The sequence below is a fragment of the Ovis aries genome, chromosome 16 (genome assembly GCF_016772045.2).
Source record: "Ovis aries strain OAR_USU_Benz2616 breed Rambouillet chromosome 16, ARS-UI_Ramb_v3.0, whole genome shotgun sequence".
In the NCBI taxonomy this organism is placed as follows: Eukaryota; Metazoa; Chordata; class Mammalia; order Artiodactyla; family Bovidae; genus Ovis; species Ovis aries.
Window position 1 is genome coordinate 39,958,272 of NC_056069.1, and position 21,577 is coordinate 39,979,848.

Genomic DNA, 21,577 nt, shown 5'->3' on the forward strand with positions numbered 1-21,577 from the left:
AAAGAATGCTCAAACTATCACACAATTGCACTCATCTCACATGCTAGTAAAGTAAAGCTCAAAATTCTCCAAGCCAAGCTTCAGCAGTTCATGAACCACGAACTTCCAGATGTTCCAGCTGGTTTTAGAAAAGAAGGAGGAACCAGAGATCAAATTTCCAACATCTGCTGGATCATGGAAAAAGCAAGAGAGTTCCAGAAAAACATCTACTTCTGCTTTATTGACTATGCCAACGACTTTGACTGGGTGGATCACAATAAACTGTGGAAAATTCTGAAAGAGATGGGAATACCAGACCACCTGACCTGCCTCTTGAGAAACCTGTATGCAGGTCAGGAAGCAACAGAACTGGCCATGTAACCACAGTTCAGTTCAGTCGCTCAGTCATGTCCGACTCTTTGTGACCCCATGAATTGCAGCACGCCAGGCCTCCCTGTCCATCACAAACTCCCAGAGTTCACTCAGACTCACATCCATCGAGTCAGTGATACCATCCAGCCATCTCATCCTCTGTCATCCTCTTCTCCTCCTGACCCCCATCCCTCCCAGCATCAGAGTTTTTTCTAATGAGTCAACTCTTCACATGAGGTGGCCAAGTACTGGAGTTTCAGCTTTAGCATCATTCCTTCCAAAGAAATCCCAGGACTGATCTCCTTTAGGATGGACTGGTTGGATCTCCTTGCAGTCCAAGAGACTCTCAAGAGTCTTCTCCAACACCACAGTTCAAGAGCATCAATTCTTCAGCCCTCAGCTTTCTTCATAGTCCAACTCTCACATCCATACATGACCACTGGAAAACCATAGCCTTGACTAGACGGACCTTTGTTGGCAAAGAAATGTCTCTGCTGTTTAATATACTATCTAGGTTGGTCATAACTTTCCTTCCAAGGAGTAAGCATCTTTTAATTTCATGGCTGCAGTCACCATCTGCAGTGATTTTGGAGCCCCCCAAAATAAAGTCTGACACTGTTTCCACTGTTTCCGCATCTATTTCCCATGAAGTGATGGAACCAGATGCCATGGTCTTAGTTTTCTGAATGTTGAGCTTTAAGCTAACTTTTTCACTCTCCTCTTTCACTTTCATCAAGAGGCTTTTAGTTCCTCTTCACTCTCTGCCATAAGGGTGGTATCATCTGCATATCTGAGGTTATTGATATTTCTCCCGGCAATCTTGATTCCAGCTTGTGCTTCTTCCAATCCAGTGTTTCTCATGATGTACTCTGCATATAAGTTCAATAAGCAGGGTGACAATATACAGCCTTGACATACTCCTTTTCCTATTTGGAACCAGTCTGTTGTTCCATGTACACTTTTAACTGTTGCTTCCTGACCTGCATATAAGTTTCTCAAGAGGCAGGTCAGGTGGTCTGTATTCCCATCTCTTTCAGAATTTTCCACAGTTTATTGTGATCCACACAGTCAAAGGCTTTGGCATAATCAATAAAGCTGGTTCCAAATAGGAAAAGGAATACATCAAGGCTGTATATTGTCATCCTGCTTATCTAACTTATATGCAGAGTACATCATGAGAAACGCTGGGCTGGATGAAGCACAGGCTGGAATCAAGATTGCCTGGAGAAATATCAATAACCTCAGATATGCAGATGACACCACCCTTATGGCAGAAAGTGAAGAGGAACCAAAGAGCCTCTTAATGAAAGTGAATGAGGAGAGTGAAAAAGTCGGCTTAAAGCTCAACATTCGGAAAACTAAGATCATGGTAACTGGTCCCATCACTTCATGGGAAATAGATGCGGAAACAGTGGAAACAGTGTCAGACCAGACTTTATTTTTTTGGCCTCCAAAATCACTGCAGATGGTGACTGCAGCCACGAAATTAAAAGACGCTTACTCTGTGGAAGGAAAGTTATGATCAACCTAGACAGCATATTAAAAAGGAGAGACATTACTTTGTCAACCAAGGTCTGTCTAGTCAAGGCTATGGTTTTTCCAGTAGTCATGCATGAATGTGAGAGATGGACTATAAAGAAAGCTGAGCATAGAAGAATTGATGCTCTTGAACTGTGGTGTTGGAGAAGACTCTTGAGAGTCCCTTGGACTGCAAGGAGATCCAACCAGTCCATCCTAAAGGAGATCAGTCCTGGGTGTTTATTGGAGGGACTGATGTTGCAGCTGAAACTCTAATACTTTGGCCACCTTATGCAAAGAGCTGACTCATTTGAAAAGACCCTGATGCTGGGAAAGATTAAGGGTGGGAAGAGAAGGGGATGATAGAGGATGAGATGGTTGGATGGTATCACTGACTCAATGGACATGAGTTTGAGTGGACTCCAGGAGTTGGTGTTGGACAGGGAGCCTGGCTTGCTGTGCTTCATGGGATCGCAAAGAGTCAGACATGACTGAGTGACTAAACTGAACTGAACTGCATGTGAGGCTGTTAGAAGATGGAGCCTTTAGAAGATGATTAGGTCATGAAGGCTCATGAACAGAGTTAGTGCTCTTAGAAAAGTCACCCAAACCAGTTCCTTTGCCACTTATGCCAAGTGAGGTGACAGTTAGAAGATGGCTATCAATGAGGAAGTAGGTCCTCACCAGACCACATCTGCTGGCCCCTTGATCTTGGACTCCCCAGCCTCCAGAACTGTGAGAAGTAAGTGTCTGGTATTTATAAGTCACAAAGTTTATGGTATATTTGTTATAGCAGCTGGAAGAGACTAAGACGACCCGTATTATAACAAGGCATCGTGTGATTCATGTGCACATTAACGTTTAAGAAGCCCTGCTTCAAAGCAAAAAGAAGCCCTGCTTTATAATGAGATTTTTAAGAAACAAGGCCCTTTTAAATAGTTTTTGCTCTTTCCAGATTTGAGATACTTATTTTTTCCACAACACTTGCCATAGGCCACATTAGGGCAGTGGTAAGCCCAAGTCTTAGTCCTCAGAGTGATCTCCCAATTCTAGTCACTGGACCGAGATTGACTAAGTCCTTTTGGCCAGCTCCAAGCAGCTGTCAGCTTCTCCTGCCTCTGGGCGAGGCTTTGGGATTAGGGTTTCTGTAGGAAGTCAGTGAAAGAGGAGAGTGAAAGAGTTGGCTTAAAGCTCAACATTCAGAAAACTAAGATCATGGCTCTGGTCTCATCACTTCATGGGAAATAGATGGGGAAACAGTGGAAACAGTGTCAGACTTTATTTTGGGGGGCTCCAAAATCACTGTAGATGGTGATTGCAGCCATGAAATTAAAACACGCTTATTCCTTGGAAGGAAAGTTATGACCAACCTAGATGGCATATTCAAAAGCAGAGATATTACTTTGTCAACAAAGGTCCATCTAGTCAAGGCTATGGTTTTTCCAGTGGTCATGTATGGATGTGAGAGTTGGACTGTGAAGAAGGCTGAGCACCAAAGAACTGATGCTCTTGAACTGTGGTGTTGGAGAAGACTCTTGAGAGTCCCTTGGACTGCAAGGAGATCCAACCAGCCCATTCTAAAGGAGATCTGCCCTGGGATTTCTTTGGAAGGAATGATGCTAAAGCTGAAACTCCAGTAGTTTGGCCACCTCATGCGAAGAGTTGACTCATTGGAAAAGACTCTGATGCTGGGAGGGATTGGGGTCAGGAGGAGAAGGGGATGACAGAGGATGAGATGGCTGGATGGCATCACTGACTCGATGGACGTGAGTCTGAGTGAACTCCACGAGTTGGTGATGGAGAGGGAGGCCTGGCATGCTGCAATTCATGGGGTCGCAAAGAGTTGGACACGACTGAGCAACTGAACTGAGGAAGTCATTAGCACACTCAATTTGAAACCTGGTTTCCTGGTGGCTCCGATGGTAAAGAATCGACCTGCAATGTGGGAGACCTGGGTTCAATCCCTGGGTCAGGAAGATCCCCTGGAGGAGGGCATGGTTACCCACTCCAGTATTCTTGTCTGGAGAATCCCATGGACAGAGGAGTCTGGTGAGCTACCGACCACCGGGTCGCAAAGAGTCGGACACGACTGAGAGCACTTCCTGCTTCCTTCCTTCTGCTGCTATCTGTGCTGTTGCTTTACATGTATTTTCAGGTTAACCCTCATGAGACCCATATAAGGAGGCATCGCTACACCTACTTTCAGAGAAGTACCCAAGGTCACATGGTTAGAAAACACACAGGTGGGAACTGGAATCAGCATAATTATCAATCCTCCCTTCCATGTGGTCTCCTGTCAGCCACCGTAGCCTGCAGTTCTCTTATCTAATTCAACTAGACCAGCTGCAAACATCCTTCCACCTCTAAAATCTGTGGATTCCTTGATTTAGTGAACTCTTAGGAGCTTCGTTGCTAATTAAGAATTCCATAATAATTAGCAATAATAAACTCATCAAAGCTCCTCTATTCTGTTTGAATATCTAGCTCACAGTTCTAGCATTATTTGTTACAGTTTTTATTTTTTTAAGTAGCTGTTTGTTTATCTGCTTCTTCTCCTTGGAACTATCTTCTGGGGAGGAGGGGATGGGGGTGTTGTGTCTTATTTCTGTTTATATCCCCAGAAGCTAGTAGAGGTTTTCTACATAAATTTAATACTCGAATATTTATTGAAGTACATGACATGGGTAGACACAAAACTAGACTAGGAAACCCTCCAATTGTAGCACTCAAGTGTTCAAGTCAATATCTAATATAATCCACCATTATGATTGTATCTATATATTTATATTCATAAAATAAAACCAACATTCTATTTGTACAGTGGAAGGTTTATTTCACACAGCAGTTCTTTCAAATGGACAGGGGTCTTCTGCTCTGTATTTCCTCTGCTCAGTGAAATAGTAAATTTGAAGAAAAGTGGCATACACGATAGGAGAACTTAATGGCAGTATAACAACCACTGATCTAGTCACAAATGGTAGTTTTGAGAAAAGAATGTATAAGTTTTGCATTAGGGTCAGTTAAGATCAAGGGTTCTCAGTTGGTGCCCATTTGTCCCCCTGGGGGACATTAGACAATGTCAGGAGACATTCATGTCTGTTGACCGGTGGAGAGGTTGTACTGGCATCACATGGAGGAGGCCAGACATGTTGCAAAACATCCTACAATGCACAGACCAGCCTCCAACAAAGACTTATCCAGCCCCAAAATGTCAGTCGTGCTGAGACTGAGAAACCCTGGTCTAGACAGACCCTCCAATAGAGCTAGGCTTTTACTACATTTTGTTTGGTTGACTGCTTGGCTCAGCACATGGCCTCTGACATCCTCGGCATCTCCATGATTGAATAAAGAGCATCACTGTCTAATGGTGATCCACTGCATCACATGTCCCAGAACTGCCCCCTGAACCAGCAACAATGTGACCACCTCCAAGGCTTCCCTTTCTTCCTGGAGCCTACGAGGGTGCCTACCATCCAAACAGGTCTCTCTATGTACCATTTATCTATTTAAACACATGCACCTCACCCATAACTAGACTACATATTCCTTGCTAGCAGAGAACATATGTTGTTGTTTTTTTTCTCATTGTAACCCATTGGCCACTGTTCCCCATTATTCTGCCTTAAAATGTTTTGTCACTCAGGGCATGACAATGATGTGCTTGGAATTCAGTGGTTAAACATTTGTTCACCTGTAAATACTGGGTAAATTGCAATTAGACAGAATGTGAGATGACTAGAATCATCCATTCTTCCCACATTCTGGATAATTAGGATTCATATTACCTGGCATTCAGATTTGTGTTCCTGGGATCAGGGTTTACGTAAGTTTAAATGTTCAGGGTTTGAGAAAGACTTCCTTAAGATCTGTTTTATTCCTTAATTCTCTGATTTGTGAGAATATTGTCTTTTTTAGTTTTTTTTTTTAATTTCGTTTATTTGTTTGGCTCCACCAGGTTTTAGTTGCGGCTTGAAGGATCTTCGATCTTCTTTGCAGCATGTGGAATCTTTTAGCTGCAACATGCAAACTCTTAGTTGTGGCATTTGGGTTCTAGTTCCCTGACCAGGGATTGGACCCAGGCTCCCTACACTGGGAGAGTGGAGTCTTAGCCACTGGACCACCAGGGAAGTCCCAGGATGTTGTCTTTACCTGGGAGATAAAATGGAGACTTCACTAACACAAGAAAAAGAAAAACAAACACAAAACTGATCTGACTAGGTAGATAGATATTTCTCTTTGGTAAGACAGGATGGAAGGTTGATGTTTAAAGGTATTCGCAGGAGGATGAGCCCTGCGCTTCGTTGTAGGTAGATGTGTTTGGCATCCATCTGCTTATTCCCCTGGACATGCTCCTACCCCATGCTATGCTCCCACTGAGACCCAGCACTCTCAGATGTCACTGGTGCCGACGGCCAGGCAGACCATCTGAAAAGCACTTACTACTTCAGTACTGAGACCTGCAATAACTTGTCTGCACCAGGAGCACTTGCTTTTTAAAACAGGAACCCCGAAGAATGAATCACTAATGGCAGAATTTCAAATGTTGTGCTGTAAGGGCAGGATCATTTTTGAGAAATCCCTCCTCAATGTCCCTCAGATCACACTGTCTTTAAGTGTAAGCAGGTAAGGCAAGCACCAGAAAGACTTCAGGTCGGGATCCTGGGACAGGATTACAAGATTTTTAAAAATTCATATTTAGGGATTTACCTGGTGGTACAGTGGCCTGTGGCTCTCAGACGGTAAAGCGTCTGCCTACAGTGCGGGAGACCCAGGTTCGAGCCCTGGGTCGGGAAGATCCTCTGGAGAAGGAAATGGAAACCCACTCTAGTGCTCTTGCCTGGAAAATCCCATGGACAGAGGAGCCCGGTAGGCTACAGTCCATGGGCTCACAAAGAGTCTGACACGACTGAGCGACTTCACTTCACAGTGGCTAAGACTCCATCCTCCCAATGCAGGGGACCTGGATGAAGGAACGAGATCCCACATGCCAGAGCTAAAGAGTTCAAATGCTGCAATTAAAGAACCCTCATGCCACAGTGAGGACTGAAGATCCCAGGTGCTGAAACTAAGACACAGCACAGCCAAATAAACAAATAAATATTTTAAAATTCATATTTAAATTTTTGCTTTTATTTTTTCTGTGGCTATCAACTGGTACCAAGTACCTTTAGCTTTTGTTTTCTATTTTATTTTATTGAAGTATAGTTGATTTACAATGTTTTAGGTATACAGCAAAGTGGTTCAGTTATACAAGTGCTTTTTCAGGTTCTTTTTCATTATAGGTTATTACAAGATATTGAATATAGTTCCCTGTGCTATATAGTAGGTCCTTGTTGTTTATCTCTTTTATATGTAGTAGTGTGTATCTGTTAATCCTAAACTCCTAACGTATTCCCTCAAGTCACACTTTTAGCTTGTCATAGGGGAAAGAAGAAAGATTCCAAGGCTGTTTGATCTTTGCAAACTTGTGTCACCCTAAGAAACTTATTCATGGATCAGTGACAATGCAATAATTATATTTTATTGCAATCAGAAACTAGGGCTCTTAGGAGTTTTAGTTCTTAAGCCATGTTGAGAGTACAGTTTAGAAAATCATGGGACTTCAGATGGTGGCAATATTTACTAAGTGCTTACTATGTGTCTAGCATATTATTATTATTATTTTAATCATCATCCCCATATCATGAATGAAGAAGTTCAAGTTCACAGCAAGTGTATACTAGAGCCAGGCCTTGAACCCGCACGTCCAGCCCAGATGTCTTAGCCTCTCCCTTATAACCAGGCCACCTCTGCTGTCCTCAGGGAACTTTCCCACTGAAGTAGAGGGCCTGCACATGATGAGAGAGAAGACAGTTCTAATTAATGCTAATACAGCTCCTTCTTTCTTTGCAGGTTTGGGAGGTGCTCTCGGTTACCTTTTGGGTGCCATTGACTGGGCCCACTTGGAACTGGGAAGACTGCTGGGCACGGAATTCCAGGTCATGTTCTTCTTCTCCTCGCTGGTGCTCACTTTGTGTTTCATTATCCATCTGTGCAGTATCCCTGAAGCCCCACTTACAGATGTTGCAAAGGACATTCCCTCACAGCAAGCCCCCCAGGACCTTGCCTTGTCATCAGACAAAATGTACGAATATGGGTCTATTGAGAAAGTGAAAAATGGTTATGTAAACCAAGAGTTGGTGCTGCAGGGAGGAAAAACCAAAAATCCTGCTGAACAGGTAAAGATGCAATTCTTTTTTATTTACTTAGGAAAAATAGTCTTGTTCTTTCCTTGTGTTCATGCTTTTAACATTAATCCTTGTCTTTGTTTTGCTTGATTATTTGATGTAAAGAGTTTTGTTATCCTCAAATTGAAATTCTGTGAATCTACCAACTGAATCTGCAAATGCCCAGTAGCTATTATCCCTTGGAATTGAAACTTTACACCTAATAGAAAAATATGTGCATTTCCCTCTTGTCCTTCTGCCTCTGACTCTTTGCAGACCCTCAAATCAGGGAAGACGAAGCTGGCTGTAAAATGTTAGGCCATAAGAGAAGGCTGGAATTGTCCATCCTCAGGCTAGATTAGGATTATAAATTTGTTATTCCAAATAACAGCATCCCCAGTTGGGAAATGGAGGAACTAAGAGGCTATTGGGATGGAGCCTTCATTTTATTTTGATCATACAGTGAATAGAGAAAATAGGAGAATCTAGGTCTCCAGAGACCTGCTGAGACCTTGGGGCTCCAGACTGCCTGTGGGAAAACATTTATACTCCCTGCTGGTATCGGGTAGGATGGAGCCCCCTTGCTGTGTGGTTCTGCAAGGCAGCAGCATGGGATTCATGGAATAGCTACACAATGGAAGCCATTTGATCATTAGATGTGTGTGTTTTTGAAGCTTTATTTAAGACGTAATATAGCAGATAGAACACACATATATATACAAAATGAATGTTTTTTCCCATTCCTTGAGAGAAGAGAGGATTGAAAATTTGCCATAAAGGATATTTACAGATGAACAACTGTTTAACCATGAAATTCCAAAAAGACAGCATCCTTATCATGCCCTGAGTGACAAAGCATTTTAAGGTGGAATTAAAGGAAACAGTGGCCAATGGGTTGCAATGAAAAAACACATATATTCTCTGCCCACAAAGAATATGTAATTATGGGTGATGTGCATATATTTAAACAGATCAATGGCACATACAGTGATCTGTTTGGTTGGTAGATGCCCTGGTAGGCTTCAGGAAGAAGGGGAAGCCCTAGAGGTGGTCACACTGTTGCAGGTTCAGAGGGCAGTTCTAGGACATGTGCTGTGACTAGATCACCTCACCATTAGTCAACGATGCTCTTTATTCAGTCATGGAGAAGCCAAGGATGTCAGAGGTCATTTGCAGAACCAAGTGTTTAACCATGAAGAATTTTCCACAATGGAGATTATGGGAAAAGCTACGCAGACACAGAGGAAAAAACAGAAAGGATATACACCCAAAATGCTCATTGAAATTATTGTCTTTGTGTGGTGGGCTAACAGGTGGTCTTCATTTTCCTTTCTAAACCCTTCAGTGAATTCAACATTTCTGTAATAGACAAGTATTACTTTGAAAATAAAGCAAAAATAATCTCAGGGTTAAAGGAATAAAACCAGACAGTCTAATTAAGATAAGTAGATACGATAGATTATGCCTGCCTCTTTGCCCTCTTTGCATAGACTGGCCCTCAAAGAGTCACCCAACAGAGGCTGTCTCAGTCTGCCCCGAGGCTGTTGTAATGACTGAATGAATCAAGTGTGTGGAAGTCTTTTGAAAGGCATGAAACCCTCTACACGGTTAGGAGAAGAAACGCATCGAATACAGTTATCTTGTATCAGCATATGCCACAGGCGCAACACTGTAGGCTCTGCATGCTTTTATTATGTGACAAAAAAATAAAAGAAAAACTACATAGGGAAAAAAAAAGAATAATATATCGTAGGCTCCAAGTCAAACACCCGACTGCTATTCCAATAGTGCATCTGGGGAGCTTCCAGCTGAGCAGTGGGCATCTCCACAGAGTCAGGTCCTACCTATTGTTTGTCAAAGTCACTACTTTCCAAAATGAGGGTGGCTGTGCAACTTGAGAACTGGGATTTTCTTTTTAATGGCAAGAGGCCTGAATTATTTCATTGTTCAAATTGGATACCATAAAAATACATCTGTATTTCTTCCCCACCATTAGTTGCCCCCTTCAACATTTAGTCTCCTTCTGAGGGTACTTTTGTGTGGTTCTGTCTCCCCCTCACGGCTCTGTTCATTTTTCATTTATAAATCCATCATTACCCAATCTCCGGTTGACGACTGCATGCAGTAAAACAACTCCCAACAGCTCAAAATCATTGCAAGGGCTTTACTAAGGCAACTGATGAGTCAGTGAGTAAGATGCTAGCTGAATTTTCATTCTGAGTTAAAATATCCAGAAAGACTGAATATTTATATTCACAGCTTTTACAGAAAGGCATAATTTTGAAGCTTTTATTTATTTGGGGGAGAAAGGAAAAAATTAGGTTAACAATGAAAGCAGGCTGAAATTATATAGTAGGCCAAAGCATAAATTAATATTTGAAATGAAGCTGAATACTTGCTGGTCAGATTCACTTTTTAAATTTTTGAATTTTTGGAAAGAAGGGAAAGAAATTAAAGATGAATCGCTTGGCCTGAGATATGAAAATCAGGCTGTTATTCCTCAGTCTATACCGTTAATTGTTTCTTCCTGTAGTCAAGGGAAAAAGTAACAGTTCTACATTGGATTTCTGCTGTGGTCACCATTTATTTAGACAAATACCATGTTCTACGTGGAGAAAATATTTTTTTCCTTACTCCATAGTAATGTCTATGTATTTTTTTTAATACTGAGTAAGTATAAAAAGTCAGTGGAGTCATGGTCATTAGGTTAAATACTATAAAATCCAAATGAAAAATCAACTTGTACAACAACCCTGCAATGAGTGAATATAATTTTCTGCATCAAAGAAGTAAAAAGCATAATCATGGAAGATTAAGAGTTATAAAACAATTTTCTCTTACAGTTAAAATGGAAAAATCTTGGGAGATATCTTGTAAATAAACTAGCTAAGATCCAATTTTATTATGTCAAGATTCAGAACAAATAGAAGTCAGACAGAAAGAAAGACCCATCACCCTGCCATGGTTAATGTTTACCGTCTCAGTGTCTCAGGGCAGCTGATTTCTTAATATTCCCGAGATATTTTTCTTCTCTCATATGACAAGCTGTTACAGGCTGTTTCTTTTACTTCCAAACAGTTGTGCCAATAGTTTAATTTTTTTCATTCTCTCAAAGCTACTGACAGCAATGAATTATAGCCTCTGGTTTTAACATAATTTAAGTCTAGGTTAAAGAATTGGGGGGGGCATATGTATTCATTTCACATGTGTCTAGTTTCGTGTGTATGCGTATGTTCTACAGTGTTCTCACTTCTGACTAGACTTAGGGCTCAGGTACACATGTTGACTGATGGCAGGATCCAGAGAAATAAACCCGGAGGAGGTACCTGACCCAGAGCAGGGAGCTGATTGGCTCGATGTAGTAATTTTCTACTGCAGCATAACAGACCACCACGGGTTTAGCAGCTTAAAGCCACACCCATTTATAACCTCAGACTTCTGTAGGTCAGAAGTCTGGGTGGGCTCAGTCAAGTGCTCTGCTCAGGGTCTCACAAGGCTGAAATCAAGGTGTTGGTGTAGCTGCCTTCTCATCCAGAGGTTTGAATGGGGAAGAATCAGCTTTGAGCTCATGCAGGTAGAATCCAGCTTCTTGTGGTTGTCGAGGTCCTTGTTTTCTTGCTAATTGATGGCCAGGGGTCAGTCATTTCCTGGAGGTCACACTCAAGTTCTTCCCTGTGGCCCACTTCACCTTCAAACCCCAGCAATTCTTGTGCTTTGAGACTTGCTGGCTTCCCCTTCTGCTCCTAGCCAGAGAAAAATCTGTGGTTTTTAAATGGTTGATGTGATTTCGTTAGGGTCACCCAGATAATCTCCCTGTTCATTAACTTGAAGCCAACTGATTAGTAACCTCAGTTACTTCTGCAAAATCTTTTTGCCATGGAATAGAACAGAATCATGAAGACAGAGAGTATAGAGGCCATCTTAGAATTTGGATGGCCAGATTTTAAGAATCAAGAGATCTAAGAATTATAACCATCTAGGGGCTCACTTAAATCCATGAGCTTCATCCTGATACAGTGGTTCTGTCATTCAAAGATAGGAAATTTGATGGGTGGCTCTTACACCTTAGCTCAAAGCAAGTCTATTTCTAGTCCCTTCGCCCTTATGTCCTCAAAGCCCTGATATTGGCCTGAAACTTGAAGTATCTGCACATATATAACGAAACACCTCCTATGAGAACACTCCATGGAAACCACGGTGCTGTGCCCAGATGGTGTGACCTTGTGTGAGAGGCTACTAACAGATATGTGACATGGCTGTGTGCTGGCTCCCACAGTGGGCTACACTGGCATTCTACACTGAATGTCACACCTGTTTGGTGTTTTATTCCAGACTCAGAGGACAATGACCTTGAGGTCACTGTTGAGGGCATTGAGGAGCATGCCCCCTCATTACCGCTGTCTTTGCATCAGCCACCTCATTGGATGGACTGCCTTCCTGTCCAACATGCTCTTCTTCACAGACTTCATGGGCCAGGTAACAGACATGTCTGCACGAACTCTTTGTCTCACACACTAATCACTCCATCAGCACCTGTGGAGCTTCTGAGCACCTCTAGGATGGGCACAGTAAGAGCGGAAGAGAAAGTACTTTCAGGGAGCTGGCTTATAGACAAGTTCCAGAGGGAAGTGTCTACACCCTGCACAGTTAGAGGACACTATGGGACCAGTGCTCGATCAAATACAACAAATAAGGACAATTTGAGGTGAGCTGTAGTGGTCACAGCAGGCTTAATAAAGGAGGGGCAGTGTGATTTGGGTCTTGAAGGGTGAGTAGGAATTGGAGAGGGAGGGGACGGGGAGGAAACATTCCAGTTGGAGAGAGGACTGGCATGTGTGGAGATGAGTCTGAAGCCTGTTGGCTGTGTCAGAATAGAGGTGACAGGGTGGAGCCAGATGTTAGACAGGAGGAGGGATGTTCAACATTGGAAGGATGTTGTTTAGATTGGAGGCAGTAGGCATTAAGTCCTCCTGAGGGTCCTTGAGTGGAGGTGTGAAAGGATGAAAGGGTGCCACAGTCATGGGGGAATGAGGTCTGTGCCCCTAGCAAGGGGAAGAGACACAGAGCACATGAGAAGGGGTCCTTACCAACCCGCACTGGGAACTCAGCGGCTCCAAATCTTTCTTGCAGATCGTGTACCATGGGGATCCCTACGGTGCCCACAACTCCACAGAGTTCCTCATCTACCAAAGAGGGGTTGAGGTTGGATGCTGGGGCTTGTGCATCAACTCTATGTTCTCCTCACTTTATTCTTGTAAGTAAGCCTCCTCCTCTTGAGGGTGTCTTCTAAGGGTTCTGGTCTAGCAGAATCTTGGATTTTATTTTTGGTGGATATATGGAGATCAGGAAAAACCTTTTCCCTTAGAAGAGACCACATCAAGTAGCCTTTTCCCAGTGAATCCTGGGTACCATTCTCCACAGCAATTACTTTGTACTTGGGATCAGGGGGCTCCTGATCAAGATACTTTGGGAAATAAGAGGAAACCTTGGAAACAACATGGTAAAATATTGGATGCATGCGGGATCATCACAGCCAAGATGGCTGATTAACAGCAGGTCTGCGTTCTGCTGCAGTGAGATCACCATGGGGTTTCATAGATACACTTATCAATCTAGACAGAAAATAGGAGGGATGGTTAATATGATAAGTGACAAAAGTAACATATAAAATAACTTTAGGTCCGATCAGTAGGGTGGTATGTTATAGGAGCCCTGTTCTAGATTGAGAAGGACAGCTTTTCTTCTCAGGCATCAGCTTTCCATGGGATCTATTAACTTCACCCCCCACCTCCAACCTTGGCTAAATTTATCTATGGGGAGAGTGTATTCAAAGGGATTTCTGGGATTGGATTTAACTATGTCCAAATGGATGTCCTCTAATTTTAGGGCATCACACAGGCTCATTTTGTGCTAGCTAATTTGTATGGAAATCTCCAAGTGCTGGACACATTGAGTTAAATGAAAACTCAGGCCTTTAAAATGTATGCAGGTCCCTCGCTTGGAGTGGAAATTTGGAAGCTTCTTCCGTATTGTGGGAAAAATAGCTGACCCGCAGGGCAGAGGTCCAGGCTTTGGACAGCCCCAGGGGACAGCAGGGTTAAGGCCCAGGTAGAAGCAGGGGAGGCAGTGGAGGACAGTCCGTGGCACCATCCCCTGGGGCATCATGCACTGAAGTGTGCTTCTTGTTGGGGAGGAAAGTGAATGTGCACATTGTCCCCTAGCCTGGCATTTAGCCCTTTGCCCAGCTAAAACACAGCTGAAAACCTGTTTTGAGATCAAGAAAATCTCTTTAAAGTATAGCACAACTGGGGAAAGGGGACCTAATATAAGCCTATCCATGAACCCCATAATCATAAAACCATAGAATTCATTATTTTAAAATTTATGGTAACCAAATAGTGGTGGCTTGAAGCTTACATTTCCTTAGCAAAACCCTTTTCCCCCCTTGTTGCTGAGCCACGTCTGACTCTACAACTCCTTGGACTGCATCCAGGTTCCTCTGCCCATGGGATTTCCCAGGCCAAGAAAACTGGAGTGGGTTGCCGTTTCCTTCTCCGGGGCATCTTCCCAACCCAGGGATTGAACCTGCATCTCCGGCCTTGTCAGGCAGGTTCTTTGCCACTGAGTCGCCAGGGAAGCCCTTTGCCCACCTTGGGCTTCCCGGATGGCGCTAACGGTAACGAACCCACCTGCGCGTGCCGGAAAAGTAAGAGACGCAGGTTTGATCCTTGGCTCCAGAGGGTACAGATTAAGAAGAAGAAGAAGAGAAAACTTGCAGGAGGACAATTTCAAATACCTAGAATCAGGGAGCATTAGACCGAAAGGATTTAATAACTTATCCATCTCACTTTGTGCTTTCAAGATGTAGGGCAACTATTTACTACCATGCTTATTCTTTGAAGAGGAAAATATTTTTCTAAAAGTCGTTAGCCTTTTAATTTTATGTCAATTTTAACTTGTTTTCCTCAAAGAATCCCTCCCAGGGACGCTTCCATTATCTAGGTTGAGTTCCTACATGAATTTCATGGCTTTTGAAAATTCAACAGCATGTTATTTTTTAGGACCTTTCTACTTAAAATCTCTCTATACAAGAATCCCTCCTATTTTAATAGTTTTTGAAAGTTGTATTAATGTATAAACCTGTGATATTCCTAAGATGGTGAGTTAGAACTAAAATGTTCTTTATAAAATACCAACCAGCACTGCCTAAAGATCTTCAGGGGCTCCCGTAAGATAGAGTGGAGGTCCTGACCTTGGTGCTCCAGGACTCAGAGTCTGGCCTGGCTCATCCTTGGACCTCAGTCACTCCCAAGCAGGAACTCTCCCAATGACCCGCTTCCCAGCCGGTCTCATGTCTGTGTGTTTATATTTGGTTTCTTCCGCCTGAGCTGCTGTTTCTCCCTCCCTACCCAGCCAGACCCAACTCCAGTATGCCCCTGTTTGTGCCATCTCTCAAGTCTTTCCCTCTGCACTCCAACCCACTCTGGGCAGAATCAGTCACTTGCCACAATTCCAGAGTACACTAGATAACCCTGGATTTTGGACTCATCACATAACACCAGGTTGACGACCCAGAATGTCTATCCAGAGGGACTTTGGTAGGGCACTCTGACTGCTGAGGTAAGAGATGGGGGATGGTGATAAAAGACTGTTTTCAAGCTCCTTTTACACAGCAGGTACACTTAGATCGATGAGTATAGCCACACTGAGTACTGAAATATAGCCAATTGTTCATAGCATAGACTACTATTCTAAGCTGGGGCCTAAATCAATCATTTCTCTCCAACCCTAAGGAGAGGCATGATGTTATTTAGTATCAAAAACAGCACAGGGCAAGTCAACTTGGCTGACAGTTATTAATTTCGCTTCATAAATAAAGCATTCTTTGCCAGATTTTCAGGCTTTGTAGTGAAGTTAGTTATGTTTCCAAAAATCTTTTTATCATCTTTTGCCTTCTTCCTGGTTGGCCCATCTACTTGGTGAGAGCATTTATCTAATGAATATTGATGGTATCTTTCAGGTACTAAGACAACTTATATTCCATTTTCTGCACAATGATTAAGCAGATCAGTATAAATGATAGATTTATACTGCTTTTATTCTCAGCCTTGACAACACCCCTCCAAGCATGGCATAAATTTAATAGAGGAAGCAATGTTGTTCCTTTAACATTTTCAGAATTCCAAATTGATACCAATGTAATACATAATAGATACAAATTTAATTCACCTGCAATGCAGGAGACCCTGGTTCAATTCCTTGGTCGGGAAGATCCCCTGGAGAAGGGATGGCCTACCACTCAAGTATTCTTGGGCATCTGTTGTGGCTCAGCTGGTAAAGAATCCACCTGCAATGAGAGAGACCTGGGTTTGATTCCTGGATTGGGAAGATCCCCTGGAGAAGGGAAAGGCCACCCACTCTAGTATTCTGGCCTGGAGAATTCCATGGACTGTATAGTCCATGGGGTCTCAAAGAGTCAGACATTACTGAGCGACTTTCTCTTCACATATTTAATGCATAATTGATATAACAATAATACAAATGGAATACAGATGAGGTTTCTTGTCTATGCAGTGTAAATCCAATAATTATTTGAAAAGATATGGGAAATTTCACTCTTGAGTAGGCACATTTCTAGTTTCTATCATTTATCTATCTCCTGGGTACGTCTAGCAGCATGGGGCAGAGGAAAGATAAAACTATGGATTAAAATAAATGATTAAAAAAGGAAGATAAAACATTCTTAGGGATTTTCCCTACTGTGGTGAAAAACATAGGAAAATATTTTAAAGCAACATTTTCAGTTTTAAAGAATGAGCTCTACCATGAGTCTTTTATGAGCAAGCCAAGTTTACCTGCTTCGAGGAGACCCCAGTGGAAAGTCAACCATATTCAGCAAAGTCTGTGTTTTTGGAATTATGATAGCCAGTGTTAACTTGATGTCTTCCGTGTGCTTGGCATTCGGCTGGGGGATTTCACAGCTATTTTACTTCATTTGATCCTAGTAACAACCGCCAGCAAGGATTTTACTAATTCCATTTTTCTGATCAAGAAGCTGAGGTTTTGGAGAAGTTATAGAGCTTGTCCAGAGTATGAGGGTGCCAGCGATGGGGAGGTGCCTGGCACAGCAGGGTCCCCTGACCCGACTGGGAAGGGCTGGTATGTCAGGGCCAGTGTCTGCAGGTGAAGTACCTTCTTTACCTGCTTCTCAGGTTGTGGAGACAGCATTTGGGTGGGGTGGAAAAACTGAATGACTCAGCTTATTCCATAAACTCTGGTTATGTTCATTTCCTCCAACCTGACTTTGGGTCAAGATAGACCTGGATTGTCATTTTGGTCCTGCTGGGATAGATCCCTGTGAATTAGAAAGAACTGCACTTTTCTTGCATGTCCTGCAGCCCCAGGGTCCCAAAACAAAGGTGGGCTTTTCAGTCATCTTTTCTGCGTCTTGTTGCTATATACAGCTGCCCACTACACAGTCCCTGGTCCTTCCCTGCAGGAAAGAAAATCAACCCAGGAAGGCAATCTCCAGCTCTCCTTTAGGCAAAGGATTCAAAGCTGATTCCCAAAACCAGCTGTCTTCAAGCATAGATAAGGGGGTTCTTTTGTTCCTGACTCAATATCAAAGGAAAGATTTAAAAAAACAAAAGTGAATCTTCAAAAGCAAAGGTTGTCTGAAATGATGGGATGTTGTGAGGCACTGCCAGCTATAATTTCTCCCTCTCTTCTCTCCACAGACTTTCAGAAAATTTTGGTTCCCTGCATCGGATTAAAGGGTCTTTACTTTATGGGGTATTTGCTGTTTGGCCTGGGCACAGGATTCATCGGGCTCTTCCCGAATGTCTACTCCACTCTGGCCATGTGCACCTTATTTGGCGTGATGTCCAGCACCCTGTACACGGTACCCTTTACCCTCATCGCTGTGTATCACCGTGAGGAGCAGGTGCGTGGTCGAACCTCACTGCCGAGTGACGTCTGGAGCCACCTGAAGGCGGGGGGACTTGGTGGGAAAGTGTAGAGCAGAGCTGGAAAATAGGGGTTCTCGAAACTGCAGCACTAAAATGTCCAGCCAGATGCTACGATGGCCTGGCCAGGGCATGACCACGTTCCCAGCCCACCCTCTCCTCCTTACTCTGAAGCCCAGTGTACTTGGGAGCAGTCAGACAGGCGCCATTACTCCCATTTGTCACATTGGAAAAGGGAGGGTTGGTAATGCTGAGAAGCCAGCCCACAATCACACAGAGACAAAGCAGGGGAAACTCTAGGCTTATGACACCTGCCATGCCCCTGCAGCCATTTCTAGGTGCCACAGTGAGGGCCCCGGCCCTCAACCACAACAGAGGTCCGGTGCCATTTCTGGGAGTTACTGGTTGAGCAATATTTTCCTTGGAAATGGGGTTTTAGTAAGTCATGCCCGGTGTGCAGGGAGGAAAGCTGGTGGCAGCTGGTTAACTCTCTAGCCGCCTCAAGGGAGGCCCGGCCCATCTCCATTTCCATCTGGAAATTCAAGCCAGAGGGCAAGACTCCATGTGGCTGGGAGTTTGGGTTGGGTTTTTTAAAAAAAGCATTAGGTTGGGTATTTCTGCTCTAAAATTACCACCTTTTCTTATCAAAATATGCACCTTTCCCCCTGAAAATAGGCTTACATTTCCTCAACTGTAAAAGCTAAAGAGAACTATTAGCTTATCCATCCCAGCAGGAAACTGCAAAAACCCTGAACACATGTCCATGTGACTAGAACACTGGCCTTCTTTTTCATCATTTGATCTGGCAAGCTCAGTGCGGCAGGGTTGCACTAGGCTTTAAAACCTTTAAACAAGAGTTGCAGCTGTCCTTACTCCTGGCAGACATCATCACTAATGTTTCAATGCATGGCAGGCACTTAGCTGCTAGAGATACAGCTGTCCCCTCCAAGACAGAGCTATATGATACTAGGCCCCAAACACAGAGGCTATGGAAGCAGAAGAACCTGGATTCAAATTGTGCCTCCACCATTTGGGAGCTATGGGACACTGGGGAATCATAAAGTGGAAAAAATAGTCACTCAGTTGTATCCAATTCTTTGTGACCCCATGAACTGTAGCCCACCAGGCTTCTCTGTCCATGGAATTCTCCAGGCAGGAATACTGGAGTGGGTTGCCATTCCCTTTTCCAGTGGATCTTCCTGACTCAGGGATCGAACCTGGGTCTCTTGCATCATAGGCAGATTCTTTGCCGTGTTCGTCACCAGGGAAGCCCAGAGATCTTGTCCATTTATTTACTAAGTGTCACTCAAAATGAGTTCATTTTTAGATGGGAAATACAATGACATGGTTCAGCAGCCACAATGATATGCAAGTGTGAATCAAATGGCACCTGCCTCCCTCTCCCTTCACTATTTCCCTATTCCCCCTTCCTCCTACCCCAGGCCCCTACATGTAACCACTTTCTTTAGATTTTTGTCTATCTTTCTAGTATTTTTGAATGAAAATCTAGCGATTACGAATTGCATTTTCTCATTTTCCTTTTCTTATTCAAAGGATACTATGCATTTTCCTGCACAATGATTTTTTAAAATTTAATAGTGTAGGAATTATCTTTCAGACTCATAGAGCTTTAGTTTTCTAATCAAATGGGAATGATACACCCACCTTATAGAATTGTTGGAAAATTGAATGAAATGAGATATGCACACCCGTGGTGGATTCATGTCAATGTATGGCAAAACCAATATAGTATTGTAAAGTAAAATAAAGTAAAAATAAAAATGAAAAAAGAAATGAGATAGTATAGGTAATCTGCTTAGCATAATGCCTACCTGGCACCTTGCAAAGACTCAAAAAATGGTAGGCAGTAGTATTGTATTATTGTTATTATGAGGTTAATGATAATAATATGGGCCTCCCTGATGGCTCAGATGGTAAAAGAAAAAAAAGGCCTACCTGCAATGAAGGTTACTGGGGTTCAATCCCTGAGTCAGGAAGATCCCCTGGAGAAAGGAATGGCTACCCACTCCAATATTCTTGCCTGGAGAATCCTCATGGACAGAGGAGCCTGGACGGCTGCAGTCCATGGGGTCACAAAGAACCGGATGTGACTGAGGGGCTAACACTTTGGGGCTTCCCTTCCCTGTGCCTCTGGAAAGGTGGTAAGCATGAATGAAATAATGTAAGTGAAAGAGCCTTGCTCAAGCCCTAGCACGTATATGATACCTGATAAATGACAATGCTATCAGCCAATTCAAACCAAATGTCAAATAGTAAGCAAACATTAATCTACTCACCAAACAACAACCCTATTTTAAAAGGTTTAATTGCTTTTTTATGTTGCCTCTCCTAACATATATCTGTGATTCAACATCCTCCTGAAAGTGTTTGAACTTTCAACTCTAAGGAAGGGATGAAAAGGGATATTTATTGTTTCGAATCCACTGTATTTATTGAATGCTTAGGAAGAGAGAATTTTGTGTTCTTCATTATTTAACTCCCATAGTTATATTCAAGATTTTGTGGCAGGTAGGGGGAAAAGGCAGGGAGTAGAGCTTGAATCAAATAGCAGTGTCTTAAGGTTGTGTTGGAACTTGTTTGTGTGCTGTGACTACTTTGGCACTGCAACGGCAGAGTTGTGTGTTTGGAACCACAGCTGCAAGTATCTGTTATCTGGCTTTCTAAAGAAAAAGTTTGCTTGCTGACTCTGCCCTATGGAACAGCTGGCATAGATCAAATGCTGTCCCTGTTCTTGTCTTGCAGAAGCAACGGGCCCTGGGTGGGGGCCTGGATGGCAGCAGCAGAGGGCAGGGCCTGGACTGCGCCGCCCTCACATGCATGGTGCAGCTGGCTCAGATCCTGGTCGGAAGTGGCCTGGGCCTTCTGGTCAACACAGCTGGCAGCGTCGTCGTCGTGGTGATCACAGCCTCTGCGGTGGCACTGATTGGCTGTTGCTTTGTGGCTCTCTTTGTTAGATATGTGGATTAGGTCAATAAAGAGACACAGTCCCTAACCTCAGACACTGTGGTGCATGCAGCACGAAATCAATCTTTATCTAGCTCTTCGTTTTTTGTGTCTGCCCTTTGGATGCCACGTGTTTTGATTTCAACTGCAGTTGCTGCTGCCGCTGTTGCTAAGTCACTTCAATTGTGTCCGACTCTGTGCATTGCTACCCCTTATTCCCAGCCAGCTCTGTCCACATCAGTCTCAGTATTTCAAGCATGACTTGTCTTAGGAGAGACTGGGCCATGCCCCCATTCACTGGTGGCAAAGGGCAAGTATGGATGACAGCACCTCCTTGCAACTTTCTCCCTGAGTCACTGCGGTGGAATAGGGAGGCAGGGTCTGTTTTCCACAGGGCATTTTAGGCCTTGATAAAACCTGAGCCGCTGACTAACACACACTTGTGATACTGGAATTTATCCTGTGATGTGATTTTTTAATTTTTATTTTTTAACTAGGGGTCCGTATATAGTCAGGAAGATTCTATTTTCCATCCAATGCATCATTACGCAAAATAAGGCTGGTGATTTGAGA

At 43.3% G+C, this 21,577-nt stretch overlaps 1 protein-coding gene across 1 annotated transcript in view; it reads left to right on the top strand.

The window, feature by feature from the left end:
* The window catches only part of SLC45A2 (solute carrier family 45 member 2), a 34,406-nt gene extending 13,348 nt beyond the window's left edge, over positions 1–21,058 (top strand). Inside the window, exons 3-7 of the mRNA XM_004017064.5 lie at positions 7,762–8,087; positions 12,408–12,551; positions 13,206–13,329; positions 17,813–18,018; positions 20,804–21,058. Of these exons, the coding sequence (XP_004017113.5) occupies positions 7,762–8,087; positions 12,408–12,551; positions 13,206–13,329; positions 17,813–18,018; positions 20,804–21,028 (1,025 nt within the window). The 3' untranslated portion in view covers positions 21,029–21,058. The remainder of the gene's footprint in view (positions 1–7,761; positions 8,088–12,407; positions 12,552–13,205; positions 13,330–17,812; positions 18,019–20,803) is intronic.
* The last annotated feature ends 519 nt before the right edge of the window (positions 21,059–21,577 follow it).